Raw genomic sequence first — 16338 nt, forward strand, 5'->3', positions numbered from 1 at the left:
GTCAAATATCTAAGGTAAAATTCAACATCTTGGAAAAGGAACCAGAGTTCGGTATTCGTAGTCAGTTTCCTGAAACTGTGCAGGAATATGCATTTATGTATCTAGGCAAATAGTCACAGGGAATTCAGATAATGAGAAAGAACTTTCCAGACAAAGAAGAACGGCTTGTAATGTTATATGGCCGGCACTGTTACATCATGAATGGCAATGTATGCAATCAGCATATTCTATAGCCATATGTACGAACCAATGGGGACGAAACTTAAGGGACAACAAAGAAGCTTGAAAATAAACTAAAGGCCACGCAACAAGCAGTGGAGTGAAAATCGCAGGTGTAATGACAGTATAGATTAGAGAGCAAATGGGTGTAGCTGATATTCTAGCTGAGACTGAAATGAAGTGGAGTTGGGCAGGTCATGTAATGTGTAGAATAGATAGGCAGCGGTCTATCAGAGCAACAAACAAGAGCAAAAGAGAGAAAAATGAAATCGAAGATGGCAGAGGTGGTGTGATGAGATTATGAAAATAGCATCAGGCAATGCAGTAAGGGGCAATTAGAGATCGCTGGAAGAGGCCTTCATCCTGCAGTAATAAAGTAGGCTGATGATGGCAATGAAGCCAGTGATGATCAGTATACAGTAAAGATAGAATGCCAAAACTGCATGCTAACACTTTTCAGTTCTACACAATGCTGTTATAGGAACCACACTGATCAAGTATTGTATCTAAATAATGCAAACTCGGTGCACATATGCTGGCCTTAAATATTCACTATGTCGCTACTATGCTGATGTACTGCAATGTGGGAAGGCTACAATAAATTCATTAACCACCATTGTCGCTCACTGGCTATGACGTTCTGCTGCTGAACACTTGGTTGAGGTTTCATTTTTAACTGCAGCGGCCACATTCTGATGGAGGAGAAGTACAAAACACTTATGCGCAATCATGGCAAATCATTCACCACATGGAGAAAATTAATTCAGAGCTAAGCCCTCAACTATGACATCTCTCACAGCCTATGCATTGCTTTGGAACCATTAACCGCCAAAATAAATCAATGAAGAACAATTTCTATATTAATCATGGTGTTCTTATTGACACATGTACTTATCCTTTTCTTGGGGACTGCATTTCACCCACTAACTTAAAGGTTATGGCTCAGCACAAGATGTGCCTGCATAATTTGGAACTTACTGGAAGGTTATCGTTAATTCTATCTGTTGTGTCTGTTGTCACTGAACCTTGCATAATCTGATTGTATGCTTGATGCGAACTGTGTGGTACTTTCTGGCAGGCACATGGGCACCTAGAACCTTCGATGAGTCATGTATAAAAGGGGACGCGCTTGACCTGCAGATCAGATTTTCGACAATCGCCGACTGTGCTTGCCACTATTGTCGTGCTTGACTGTTGCTTGTTTTCTTTCTAGCACAGGTTCGCACACTAACGAGTTACTTTCACGATGCACAGTTTTCACTACTGTGTTCTTCACCGTCACAAAACTCGACATTACTGAAAATGACAACCCTATCACTACAATAACGCCATAAGTTCCTAGCATTATTAAAGAAATTACAGTTTCATCCGACAGGCAAAGCATTAATTGCGATAGCAAATTATTAAACAGGGATACGAAGTAAGGTTAGTCATTTTATCCGCTGCATCATCATCATTAGCATATCATTATGTCCCTTGCAGGATGAAGGCTACTCCCAGCAACCTCCAATTACCCCTGTCTTGCACTACCCTAGCTGATTCCAACTGTGCCTGCAAAGTTCCTAATTTCATTACCCACCTAATTTTCTGCTGTCTTCGACTGCGTTTCCCTTCCCTTGGTGCCTGTTCTGTAACTATTGTGGCCCACTGATCATCTACCCAACGCATTACATGGCCTACCAAGCTCCATTTATCTCTCTTAATGTCGACTAGAGTAGCAGTTGTATAAACTGCTGCAAACATTCACTTACTAACTAAATTAACAAGCACGATATCACTCATGCACAGGAAAACACGAACACATCTCACTCGATGACCACGGACATCCACCGTCAGAACGTTGGTGCGATGAAGAGTGGCAGCAGTAGCGAGTGAATTCCGCTTCGTGCTGCCTCTCGCTTCAACGCGAGCTAGGCGCACAAGAACACAGCGCATGCCAAGCCACCAGCTTTATCTGGCCAGCTAGCCTTTGAACCTAGTGCAGATTGCTTCCAAGATAGGATGCGTGCGGCCGCGCTCGGCCGCTGCAGATGGAGTAGAAGAGGATACGTGCACTGACCTGGCCCCTTCCCCTCCCCCTCGTGCGTGTAAGAAGATGGCGCGCACCCTCCCCACCTTTCTCCTTTGCGAGTGCGAGAAGACGCCGCTGCATCAAGCCACCATACTTCTCAACCTACCCTTGCATGCTTTAACTTGAACCTACAGCAAATGGCACGCGGCCACTATGTTATCGCACTTGGACTTTATACGGAACATCACGGCAATGCCAACAGCGAAAATTTGCCTGGAGTGTCCATATAGTTGTTATTGTAATAAACACCAGTAACACCTGCATAGCTGCTTTCATAACCTTTAACAAGAGAAGGTGCATAATGAATACAAAACATAATGAATACTAAACAAAAATAAAATAGTCTAGCATTTGCAACTTACAGCAGAGTCCTGCAGTATATCTTCTAATCTTTGCCTAAGTTCCTTGAAACAAGGCCGATCCTGTGGTCTGGGCTGCCAACAGCTGAGCATCATACGATATCTGCATAGCAAAAAAAGGCACAGTAAAATAGGTGTGCATTATGACAGCAATCGGCACAAGCACGTCTTTCTCGCCTTCATTGCAACCGCTCTGAGGCAGCTTTCATCTGTTGCCATTCTGTTTCAATATCGCGGGTTTTAATTTTCGAACTCCTGAGTGAATCCGCATTCACAGTGATAGCTGTTGCGCCTCACTGGGCCCTAATGTGTCGATTTAGTAGTAATTATGTGATAATATTATTATAACCTTGTGAATCCTTTTGTAGTCAGTTTTTGTATTTTATAACACTAATGCATCTGAGCACCAGCTTGGGCAACTGATTGCAATATTCACATGTGTACTTGTTTACCTTTTGCGGGTGACCCCTTTTCACCGCCTAACAAATGTTATCGCTCAGCACTGTACGTGCCCGCATGTATTCGAAGTTTCTCGAATGTTATTGACGTTTCTACCCATTTTCTGTTGTCACCGAAGCTTGTGTAGTGTCATTGCATATGCGACACGAATTGTGTAGAATTTTCTGGAAGACACGCAGGCACCAGCGATTACTCTGGAACATTCGATGAATCATGTATAAGAGCCGACGTGCTTGACCGGCAGATGAGATTTCGACGATCACTGACTGTGTTCACCGCTATCGTTGTGCTTTAAGTGTAGCCTGTTTTTGTGGGCACAATAAAAGCTAGTTTCGTCATTCACTGTATCGCGACTGTGTTCTTTGCCGTCACTACTATATGACAATATACACCACTTTCTGCAAATTATGTTGAGTGAGCTGGCACCAAATTGGGCACCTGATTTAAATAAAACTATCGACTCCTTGACTACAGACTATCGGCTATTATTCCTTTTGGAATGTATGTTTACATTGCAAAATTGAAGCAGAGCAGTGGTGAAACCATGTCTGCTTAGCAGAAATCTTTCAACTGATACCACTTTCAAGATATCCCTCCTTAATTAAAATGCACCTAAGATGTGCACACGGACGTTCAAGTTAATACTAGTTTCCTAAAAGCCTCCTTCTAGCAGTGTGAGATAATTTTAATGGAATACCAACGCATATTTCAACATTTTTGAAGCCAGAAATCTCAAAAGTGGTACTGCTAATCTTAAGATTTCTGTTAAGCACACATTGTCGCGATGAGAGCCCGTGTCCCAAAATGCAGTCAGGACGCTGTCTTTCGGGTGATCGAGGAGAGCCCCTTTTATTCAGCGAACGCCTCTTATATAAGCTCCGCGCATCACGTGCAGACGCAGACGCTATTTGCGTCGCCTCTCTCATGTGGCGTCGCGCGTATATAACAGAACACCTAACTAGTTCCAACACACACATGACCTCACCATTGCTCGGATTCAATTTGGAGATTTTACCTTGTGCTCTAAAATGAATAATTAAACTGACAATAAACAAATATGTTTAATTAACTACTTGAACATTAGATTTGTCATGAAGGTAATTTCCACCTCGTACAGAAATTCACTAGAAAAAGCACAAAAGCGATATATGACAAAGAATTAACACGGCAAGCTGGGCGAGTTGGTGATTGAACATGTTCCTATAGGTGGGCAGCGCAACCCGGACGAAGGACGAGAGGAAGTACACAATACATATCGTATTGTGTACTTTCTCTCGTCCTTCGTCCGGGTTGCGCTGCCCACCAATAGGAACATGTGACACAGGTAATCTTCTAAAGACCCAATCTTAATAAACCGAATATGTGCATATGAGTGCATGCATGTGTACATGCATACACAATTGGTGTGCTAAGACATCTGTGTACTAAGAAATTATAACAGCATAAACAAAACTGATACAGTTGAATTCCATTAGTTCAACCATGATGGGACTGACGAAACTGATTGAATTATCGGGTGGTTCCATCTAAACAAAATGTAGAAAAAATGCCAAGACGCCACCCATTCATTTGGCATTCTTCGCCCGATTCCAACATGCCACCTAATCAAATGTGCACCTATTTTAGGTGTCCAAAGTAGAAAACTAATGTAGAAATTACATTAAAGCTCCTAAACAAAGTTGAACTCCAATGCGCATCCAATTTTTTAACAGAAATTATGGGCAAGTGTCTAATATAACCATGGCATTATGTCACCCTAGGACGCTAGGCCAAGCAAGAGGCCCGACTTTGTTGACGTGGTGAATGGCCAGGCATGAGCGGACCATGGCCCTTGCTTGTCCTTGGCCATCGACTTCTTCCCTACTTGTTACCAATCATTGGCCATCGGCCAAGTCCCATTGGGCTGTTGCACAATGGCGGCCAGTTTCTTAAAGCAAATTGGCTGCACGGGCTTTTAAAGTCAGCTTGGCGGCGATAAATCCGTGTCATGCATTAAAGCATACAAATGCAGTGAAGGTGGTTTCAGTCGTATCCAATAGCACCACACAGGCAATTTTCAGCATAATGTACATTAAAAAAAAGCCATGTTGGAATCTGGTAAATACCACAATCAGACATTGTGAGCTACGGTTATTGCTTGAATATACTCCTAGGGCAGGCCGAAATTAGGCATTTTTGACGTGAGAAGGCTTATGGTAAATGCATTCACGGACTCTAAGCTCTGCTGGAACAGATGCTGCCACGAAAGGCGTCGCTGTTGAGGTGATCATAGGAGTTAGGCGCATGCACTCTAGCAAAGGCCAATTGTAGGATCAAAATAACGAAAGTTTGGGCCCATAGAAATGCATGGGTGCCATCCGGGACCTCCGGTCATGATCAAATTACTGAAAAATCGAACTAATCAGAGTCAAATTAATGGAAGTCGACTGTATAAAACAAAATGGCACAACCAAAGAAAGCAAGAAAAAGAGATGATTACATTGGAGAGATTCAGCTGTCTACAGTAGAGCTGCTGCTGGTTGCTGCATGTGCTTGTTTTTTGTTTTTTTTTCTTCAGAAACAGTAGTAACAGCAACAAGAACAACAGTCTGACGAAGGAAAGAACGAGATGAATCAATCAATGCCATATACAACTTCTCTACATGCTGTGCCCATGAACAGCAGAGTGCTAGGCGACTGTATATCTAAGCAAATAATGCACATATGGTGAATTGGAATGACTATTAGTAAACGAGTTACAATTAGTTGTAAGCTGTACCTATGAGGAAGAAGTATGAAAAGAAAATGAAGATTATAAGGAAATATGTATGTCCCTTTAAATGCGACCCAGAGCAAGATTGCATGTTTGTGTTATACTCCGTTGGGGTGGCTCTAAAGAGGGCAATGAACCGGGGGGTGGGGGGGTGACTTTTGAATATTTCTTGCTGCCCACCCCCCATCACTGCCCCCCTCCTAGCACCATGGAGTGCCAAGTGATGGAGTGCCCTCCTGAACACTCAACAGAAAAATACTGGCGCTCCGCCCGGTAATGCATAAGACGATGTGTAAAACGGGACAATAATAAATGGGAATGTGCCTTACATTTCATCAGAACAGCCTTCGGGTTGATGCATTCTGTAACCGGTCTTGAGAAGGCGGAACAAATGTTCGGGACCCACACCAGGGTATGGTGAGGCACCTGTGGCGACATTGTAGGCAGTGTAAAAAGTGGAGAGTTTCTCCCAATGCAGACACTCCAAAGTCATGCATATGCCTACTAATTTTAATCGGTCAGTAGCACATAAAGTGTAAGTGACAGTACAGAACCTTTAACAACAGGGCTGATTGGCTGTGTTTATCGTCCACTGCTGCTTCCAGCTCAGCTACTTTGTGCAAAAAGAGTCACTAAAGAGGCACAGAAGCTTAAACTCCTGGTGTCTCACCACAAACAGCTGTTAATGCTATACTCCACGCCAAAGCTGTCTGGCCGTGTCCTAACTTAATATAGATGTCCACAAGAAGAAATGATCATTCAACGTGTCATCAAAATAGCAACAAAGAAGCTAATTTTCAAACAGTTGGTAATGCCACACTCCACACCAAAAGTGTCCAGCCCCTCATGTCCCATCAGCAAGAAGAAATGGTAATCAACATTGTGACGATATTGACTTGACGACATTGTCAGGATGTTGTGCAAAGGTGTGTGGAGGTGGTGAGACAAGTGCACATGAGGCATAAAAATTCTCTACAGGAACTGGAATTGCACTTTTGGCATGAGAACGTTCCGAGGTTAAAATAAGGAGTGCAACAAGTGGTACCATTTCTTTGTATCAGAGAACTCTGCTTTGTTTGAGTTTGGCTTGTTGTTCCTTAAGGTTGCACAAGTTGTTTACTTTTGAGATGGGGGAGGGATAAGTTTTTTTTTTGTCTAAGGCAGTGAACAAATGTGAAAAAAAAAGTTCTTTACCTCTCTGTACTATAATTATCGTAAATGTAGCAAAACTAGAACTAGACTGCATCGACTATATGTAGTATATGCCCTACACAGAAGCGTACATATGGCTCTTCCATGTTCACAGAAGGCGGTGACACTATGTGGTCAGAGTAGGGAAAGCGCCAAAAGGTATTAGTATAGAAAAAGGCATCACGACAAAATAGCGGCCTAGGATTCTGCACATGGCTATCAAAAGAAAAGTGGAGCAGGCTGCCCAACTGACATACTTCCTTCCGAGAATCAAATGACAAGCCAAGGAGACATGGTATGCAAACTTTGCAATTTTCTTCCCTGTTCAACCAGCTTCAATTTGGCAAATAATGCCACCTTACTGATAACGACATTGTTATACCATTGTTAGCCACATGCTCATGGGCCCTAGAAGAGGCATGAACACCCTAAGTGAACAAGCGCAGTGTTTCAAGCACTTTGTTGTGGTTAGCCACATGAAATATATTGGTGCACGACAATCATGTATACATGAGTTCAACAAAATCCATGCTTTATTTCTCGTAGCAGCATGCAGCCTTGAGTTGCCAGCTGATGATGTCACAAACGGCAGCAAGATTCAATTCTTTGAAATCCCCATAGCATTGTTGTTACTGCTCCCTTTCAAAAGCTTCAGGATACAATTTTGTAGACAGTAGTGTAGAATTGGCAGCTGAAAGGAACGTTTCACCTAAGATGGTTTAGTCACCTTAATATTGCCCCTTGGAACAGAAATTTTTATTAGGCTTTTATAATGCCAACTAAATGCAATATGAAGCGCATTAATAAATTCTTAACTTTAGAAGAACCTCAGAACTTTCACACTTGAAATAAAGTTTTTTTTACCTAGTGTGACGATTTCCCAGAGCACAACACCAAAGGACCACCTGCAATAAGAGAAAAAAGAAAGGTATGCATTTTAAGCTCTTATTCAACACAAGATAATAATTTCTTGGTCAGCATTTTTTGCCATAAGAAACAAAACATTAGCTAAATAAAACTTTCACACTTTCCCGTCAAAAATAATCATGCTATCTGGACACTATTCAGTTCATGTAACGCACACTGCTCATGTGATCCACAGCTGCCATAGCTGAGTAAACTGCACTTTGGTTATGTCCTTAATTTATACATATCTAATTTTTGTAGAGCAACATTTGAGCTTACATTGGCTTGAAAAGGGACTTGCCTATAGCTGTGTACCGCTGATATCTTTATTTGCCTGCTTATAGCTCTCGCTTGCACTTCTTTGGTTTGCTTGGTTTGGTCTCGTTCACACTTGTTTCGATTGTCATGGTTTGTAATTATTTTAGAGTGCAGCTCTTAGGCCATTTCGAGCCATTTCTGCTTGAAAAAGCGATGTGCTATAATTTTTTTACTCATAAGAGCTAAGTTCTCACCTCATAACTGCTGCCCACAGGTGCAAAGCTTTATTGCTGGTAGCGTTAAACACACATGGAATAGCAGAAAATGTCGCGTAGCATTCTTTTACTATAACAATGTTTCCAAAATACTATAGCGAAACTTAGACACAACGAAGTTGGTAAAATTGGCACTTGAATTTGTCATACTGAAATTGGACCTTTTATGCAAATAAGTACCGTCACTGACATATTTTTCTTGCACGGGAAGGGCCATAAATCTTTTCGCATTATCGTGCAACTGGAAAAACAAACAAATTTCATGACGAAAAATTATTTCTTTTTTTTTCAATTTGGGAGTCCGCAAACAAAGATATGCTTTCATGCCGTGTCGATGATATCTTTACATCAACGGTATGGAACTTGCGAAGCTTTCACCTCCACTCTGCCACCGCAGCTGACAGCATCAATTGCCTGCAGTGGGACGACTATGGAACTTCGCATCCGCCGCAGATTAGCTTAAAAAATAAGCGAAAGGGCCATGTCAAAAAGAAAAAGCGAGCCACCATCCCCACTTTTGGGCAGTGCACCTGATGCAACAGGTTTTCGCCGCATCATGCAGCTGTTTCCAGTCTCTCTTTCACTCTTCCAAAACACTGAGTCTGACAGCACCGACCGAGAAGGAGTAGAAGGGAGACAGGAGAGAGCACGAGAGGGTGTGAATGTGACAAAGTCATGCTGAGCGGGGTGTCTGGATCAAAGGCAAATGTGCCGAAGGTGTGTGGCACGCAGACGGTTGCAACATCTTGCTTTTTTCTTCTTTTTTTTAGTGTACCATTGTTTCTAAAATGGGAAGTTTGCTGGGTCCATTCTGATCCTCCATAAAAAGCTGGTCACAAAATTGGCCTTAGAGTGTATTACTCAAGAAATGGAAGGGTTTTCAAGAAAAAAAAAAGAATTCCAGGACTTTCAGCGGCCTTGAATTTCAATTTCAATGATTTTCAAGAACCTGTGTGCATGCTGTTAAGAACGGCCAGCTGCAGTGCAAGTTTGCCAGCCATTTACGCCAGCGGTGGCAACCTCATCTTGGAACGCCGCCGCCAACCTCTAGCCACGGCGTGACTAAGTCGACTTTGTGTCGGGAACAATGCGCGCATCCTCCACTCTCCATCGCTTCAGCTAGGATGCGTTCGACGAAGCAGGCTTTGTGCGCAATACAACAACGCGGACCTGATCTGCTACGGGTGGGGGAGTTGCCGCGGGAAAGCATACGAAGGCTCCTTCCCACGCGCCGACCAAGACGCAAGACAATGTGCTACCCGGCTCAGAGTTCTACGAAGCCCGTCTGACGTCGGCTCCGGACCATTACACCTGTGCGTGTGTGCGGCACGTGTATGTAAGCCCTCATCCTCCTCCAAGTCGATAGACCTCATCCTCCTTCAAGTCGATAGCTCTCATCCTCCTCCAAGTCGAGAGCCCTCATCCTCCTCCAAAAGGGCGGGTCATCTACAATGACGTCGAACTATGACGTCGAGCGTAGTACTTATAAGCAGCGATTGTCGGCTGCTAGAGTGTGCTTGTTGTCGTGCTAGAAATGTACTCGTGAGCTGTGTGCTCGTTGTCGTGCTCGAAATGTACTCGTGAGCTGTGTGCTCATAAGCTTTTTGCTGTATGCTCGTCTTAAAGGCGCCATTTGGGAGTCGCGCTAGACTGTCGATGTATCTCATGTTCAACTGTAAATAACATGTAAATAAATCCTGCTCTCCTAAGTCCCGACGAAGTCAAGCTCCTTCCTACAGCTACGACTGCCAAATCTTACATCTGAATGGCAGCGGTGAGATCGGCCTACAGCTCGTAGATCGTCCGACAACTCTAACAAATGGTGGCAGCGGCAAGATCGTCCGACGAATCTTACAGTGCACACACACATACACACACACACGACTGCTATTGCACAAAGAGGTTAAGCTGCTTACACATCGCTCTTGCTGCTGTATATCTGATCCTCCAGTGATTCCAAGGCCATCCATTTTACAGGCACCCTCCCCTGCAAGTTGTAACAATGACAAACATTAATAATGTGGTTCAGGATGCATGACTGAATGATGCAAAAGTATAACGGGAAGAGCATGTGCATATAGATGCTGTTCCATGCCTACAACAACAAATTTAAGAATAAATATGCAAAATCTAATACACCTTGTTTCTGGGAGGAGGCATTAGTATATATGGAGGACAACCCGCATAAGTAAAGGCATCAATGTTTTGTACTAAGTCAAACGACCAATTACATGAAATATTAAGACAATTTTGCTTTTCTTGAATTGTACAATATAATTTCATTTGAAGCTTTAATGAGGTGGAACAACTGAAAGTGCAATAAGCATATGCAGTCCTGATATCTTTCGTCAATGTCTCTTCCCTGCTATAGGTCCATAGAAAATTTGCACTTAAAGCTTAAAGAACCATCAAACACTTTTCTAACTCATCATAGGATGGCCTCACTATTAAAGGACATCATCTCACGAATCTCATGCTACGGATTTTTTCCAATCCTTCAAGTATTAGTGGAGTTATCGTACTGATACGTGGCTTTCTTTTCATCTCTACTAGCACGCTGGAAGCTATACATGGGAGAAGAAAAGAGAGCAAAGCCCCGCCCAAAAGTTGAGTGTCTCGGTGGCAAAATGGCTCATTGCAGCACCCTGTTGCAGCTGCAATACACTACACTATGCAGCATTCCGTTGCTATCTTGAAGGCTACGCGCAGCAGACACAGCTACACGCAATTGTCATGTGTAGACCAGCAGTGCAAGATGAAATAACTTTTCTATATTTTTTAAATTTCTGACGTATATATGCACAATTTATTTAACTAAAAATTAGCAATTGTGTATTACTGAGAATGTTCTTGCGATCATGAAATCAGCCAATACTAGCATTTGTGGGTCCAGCTGCTTGCGATGACGCTGCGTCATGACATTGCAGAAGCGAGAGCAAGTAATTTTTCTGTTTTTGACACGAGATTACAAATTACCTGCTACATGCAGTGCAGGAATATTTGGCTCACACGTTCACAGCAGGCAACATTTTTTTTACTATGTATGTTCAAAAAGTATTTCAAGGCCCCTTTGAGAAGAAGACAGAGCTGTGACACGCTCATGTGACCGCAGTAACAGTGCTTCATGGATCGCCGTAATAAAGTGATATTTTGGTTGTGATTGTGTCCTAAAAGTGCACACCTAATGTGCATTAATCTTCTAAATAATCATTTGTGACACAAGGATGCGAATCTCTTTTCCAGCTGCATAATGAGAGCAGAAGCACTAGGCAGCACGTTGGCCCTTACCCTACTCTTCTTGAGGTATGTGTCACCCTCATAGACGTCCCGGCTTAGGCCAAAGTCGGAGATTTTGATAACATTTCCTTCAGCCAAAAGGATATTTCGTGCCGCCAAGTCCCTGTGCACCAGCTGCGAGAGAGAAAGGTAGCAAAAATGTGCGTGAGACATTTGCTCGCTTATATTGCCAAGGGTAATGATATTGACTTATATTTTTGTATTTCTATACGAGAGCTTAGTGACAACTTCTGTGCTTAAGAGATAACGCTAAAATAACTGAATTAACTGGATTGAAGTTTAATGGGACTGACAGGAATTACTAAAGTAAAGTAGGTTTGCTGACTATACATATCAACAATAGTTTATATGTTACCTTTACTGAATGTAAAAGCTTGTTTATATGTGTTAAAACAAAGAATTATGTGAAAGCAAAATGCACATGATAACTCCACAGTAGTTTTCCGATAAGCTTCTCGTGGCATCAAGATACGGTAACAACCTACGGTCGAGACTAGTACTTACCCTGTAAATAAAAGGATTACACTAGATAAAAAACTAACAAATATTTAACCTAGCAACTTTTGCAGACTTTTTGTTCCTATCTGCCACAGTGGCTTGGTGGCTAAAATGTTCTGTGGCCAAGAACAAGGTTGTGTGTTTGATTCCTGGCCATAATAACTGCATTCTGTTGGGGACTGGAACACAAACTTCTCATGTACTGAGCTTTGCTTGTACGCAAAAGAACCCTAGGTGTCCAAAGTTAATCCAGAACCCTCCACTAAGGCACCTGCTCTCATAGCACCTGTGTTGCTTTTAGCGATAAATGCCATCAATTAGACTTTTTGTGAATAAAGATGTTGCAATATGCGGAAAGAATGAAATCTGTAACATCACACAGTGTGGGCATAAAATTAAACATAAGAAAAATAGCCTTCACTTGCCTTGTTAATAAGCAACCCTTTCTGCAGAACAAGTGCACAGTAAGTTCAAAAGAACAATCATTCACTGTAACCAGCGTGACCAGTGTGGGGAAGTAGCATTCGCGAAGTTCTGGCCGGCTGAACTCTGTCTGTGCTGTGCTGATTTTTCACCTCTTCCGGGATATGCAATATCACTGGGGCTGTCTGCACTTGTCACACCAAACCGGATTCCTCACAAACCTTATTCAGTGTTTCGCTTTAGTATCTCTTGGCTTATAAATATGTGTTTTTATAGGCATGAAGAAGTGGTAATGGGGGGGGGGGGGGGGGGGAGCATGCTGTGGCTTGAGACATACAGCCAGTGCTACATAGAAAAGGTACATTGATCTCAGTTAACTGGTTATAACTGCTTTTTCAAATTTTACTTTTTGGTTAAGCAAACATAGTCACGTGAGCAAATACACAAGAAGCACTAGAACATCAGGCTAGATAAATGAACGAACCTTCATGTCGGCCAAGTATGCCATCCCTTTCGCTATCTGATAAGCGAAAGAAATTAGATCGCTGAAGCTGGGCACTTCAGGCTCAGCAGGATTCTCGGTATTCTCTTCTGGGGACCTCAGAGCTGGCTCCTGAGCCATGTATGTTGGGTTGCATACAACTGTCACGTCTGCACCCCCTCCGGCCATGTGCCGACTATGCCGCAGCACATTTAGCAGAGAGCCAAGCTCTGCATACTCCACGATTACATAAAGTGGTCCACCTGCAAGAAGACAAAGATAGCGGAGAGGGCGGTGACATTAGTTTTCATTTCCAATTTTATAAAAATAAATAAATAAAGAAATTGACCACAATGAGCAGGAGCCCCTTTTCACCTTGGCACCTTTCGCCTTACTATATGAGAAAAGCATCTGATGGACTGGCTGCATATTGATAAAAAATAACAGCCTGTTAGTAAGGTCTCACACTAGCAAGAACTCCATTTAGTCATTAGTAAACTGTTTCACTTATATTCATCTTTGAACTTCACAATATTTAAAAGCTAAGCTTTCTTCGCAAGCCATCCCGGACTTCCCTAACTGTGGCTGCTACCTGCTGCTGCTGCTCGTACTTTCTTGCCGAATAGCTCGCACTCGGCTGTGGGATGGCAGTGCCATCTAGGAGTGATGGCTCACACTGATTCGCCCGTAGCAGTGGAAGGTAGAGGGGTGAAACCGGCCTGTGCGTGCGAGGCAGGCGCTGGTGGAAAGGGCAAGAGGACCGCAAGGCGTGTGGAAAGGGCAAGGGGGCCGCAATGCAGAGAGCCACAATGAGATGGGAGAGAGGGCACTGGAGGAGATTAAAGTCCCATAAACTTCGTAAAATAGTGACACTCTCCTCCTCCGCCTTCGCTCCTCCTCGTTTCTCCTCTTTTTCACGCTCCCTCCTCGACCGTGGCGCCGCCTACACTGCTCGAGCGTAGCAACGGCACCAACATGCGCTCCTCACCACTCCGTAGACGCTTCTCGAGCAAAAATGGCGCTGATGCATGCCCCGAGGGCCCACGTGATGCTATTAGGCCAATAGCGACGCGGCGTCGGCCTAGGCCAGATCGCGCGAGGAGGAAGCGGCATTCTTCAAAGCGTGGCAGTACTTTACGAAGTTTAAGGGGCTTTAAAGGGAAGCTGAAACACTTTTCGAAAAAAATGAGTTCTCTGCGGCATTCTACAGTTTTGAGTCCCCTGAACACGAATATCTGGTTCAAAAAGGGCGGAAACAAACGCAAGCGGCTGTTTTCCCAAGAAAACGCGCACCAGCGCCTCAGGGCATCGCGCGAACGCCGCTGTTGCCCGTGATTGGTCGGGGCCGCTGTGACGTCGTTGGCGGTAGTCGCCGGTCGGCGCCGCCGCATGTCTCCGTTCCAGAGCGTAGCACCATTCCTTTCTCTCTGGTAGCACGCGGTTCTGCTGTTCTGGCTTCATAGCTGAGTTGCAAGATGGAACGTTCTCGCTGTCTCCGACAGCTTGTATTCTCCCCGTACATGTTTGAACCCACAGCCGATACGGAAAACGATGGCGGCAACAGAGTCAACGACGATATTGAGTGTGCCAACAGCGAGAGCGATGTGTGCACCTTCTCGCGCGCTGGAAATCTTAGCTGGTACGCATGCTTTTTTTTTTCATGTAGCTGCACGTTGCAATGACGGGAGAAAAAATGCGCTAAAGTGTCACTGGGAACATGCTGCTGGAAGAATGCCGAAGCCCTAACTTCTCATTAGATTTACACGGGTGCAATTCCGCGATGTCAAGCACCTTGCCGCTGCTTGTCTAAAGTCCCGTGGTTTTTTCAGCGTTGATACACGATCGCGAACATAAGTGCCGCGTTTCAAAGCGCGCACATGTAGTGCTGTGAGGTACAGTCATGGAAGTTGCTTATCATACACATCCAGAGATGACCAGAGGTATTATATGTGCAATATTCATACTATGATTCGACGACTTTGCGAGTGTGGCTCGATCAAGAATCGGTATGCGTGCTCCATGCTAGTGTTGACATAAAGATATTAGGCAGTTTTAGCACCGCCGTGTGGTAAACACGATAACTGAACCGTACGTCGAATGTCACTAGGCAAGCCTACACTCCATTTGATACCTCAGGTGCATCGCTGTGGAAGCTACGCTCGAAGTCCTGTCACCAAAATTTATGACTGCGCGCGTTTCCGTCTATGCTTCGCAGCGTGCCAGCGGCGTTTGCTCGCGCGAGCATGCACGTGAAGCTGCCGCGACGGGCTGCAATTAAAAAATACCGAAGAGAATTTTTTTTTAAAAGAACGTGTTAGCAGCCGTATAAGTACACGGATGGTTTCTATGGGTAAATTCTTCGTTTTTTTTCATTCCGAACTGAGCTTATATATGGAAAGCTTTCTGAAAAATCGGGTCAAGAAACACCGAACTTTTTCTAAGTGCGAACGCAGCCACTGCAAGAAGTATCTCAAGCCTCCACAGCGTTGCACCTATGAAACGGAGTATAGCAACGCTAGCAACAACGCGTTTTCGCATTTGTCGTAAGGCTATCCGGCTACGCTAAAACTGTGTTACCAGACGTTAATGGCTGCAAATGTTCGTATTTCTCCAGTGCATCAATGTGGGCCTAATCACGCTTTCATTAAACTAGGTGCACCTGCATGTGCGTATTGATGGAAGATGAAGAGAACTGCTTGCGCTGCCAGGAGGTGCAAGAGATTAGAAAAAAACAGAAGCGCACGCAGTGCGTAACAAGTTCAAGACAATTCAGGACTGTGTGCCTCAGCAGGGCAGTACTGGAAGTGGCACTTGCCCAGAAAGGAATCGAACCGGCTGGACAAGGCAAGAAGTTTACACACAGGTGTGAAAATGACATGGCCAATGGAAAAAGAGTGATGCGTAAGCAATTTTTTTTTACAGGCAGTTGAGGTATGCAGCATACCGCCAGTTTGTCTGGCTAGTATGGAAAAAGTTGGGAAAGAAGAACCGTCGAATTCTGCCAAGCTGTGTACTTGAAGTTGTTCGGGCTTCAGTCGCGCCGATTTAATTGGAATACCGATTGCCCGCATCGTTGTCAAGCTCCGATGATAGTCACTGTCGCGGAAATGGTCCGAGCACAGCACAGTTGATTTCGTCGGCACGAACTT

At 43.9% G+C, this 16338-nt stretch overlaps 1 protein-coding gene across 1 annotated transcript in view; it reads right to left on the minus strand.

Moving 5' to 3' along the window:
• Positions 1-16338, minus strand: part of LOC126548022 (uncharacterized) — a 177250-nt gene that overhangs the window by 7198 nt on the left and 153714 nt on the right. The window contains exons 19-24 of the mRNA XM_055063307.2: positions 13193-13452; positions 11779-11901; positions 10407-10477; positions 7916-7956; positions 6190-6286; positions 2653-2752 (exon numbers count right to left, since the gene is read on the minus strand). Of these exons, the coding sequence (XP_054919282.1) occupies positions 2653-2752; positions 6190-6286; positions 7916-7956; positions 10407-10477; positions 11779-11901; positions 13193-13452 (692 nt within the window). The remainder of the gene's footprint in view (positions 1-2652; positions 2753-6189; positions 6287-7915; positions 7957-10406; positions 10478-11778; positions 11902-13192; positions 13453-16338) is intronic.

This window comes from Dermacentor andersoni, chromosome 1 (genome assembly GCF_023375885.2).
Source record: "Dermacentor andersoni chromosome 1, qqDerAnde1_hic_scaffold, whole genome shotgun sequence".
NCBI classification, from domain to species: domain Eukaryota; kingdom Metazoa; phylum Arthropoda; class Arachnida; order Ixodida; family Ixodidae; genus Dermacentor; species Dermacentor andersoni.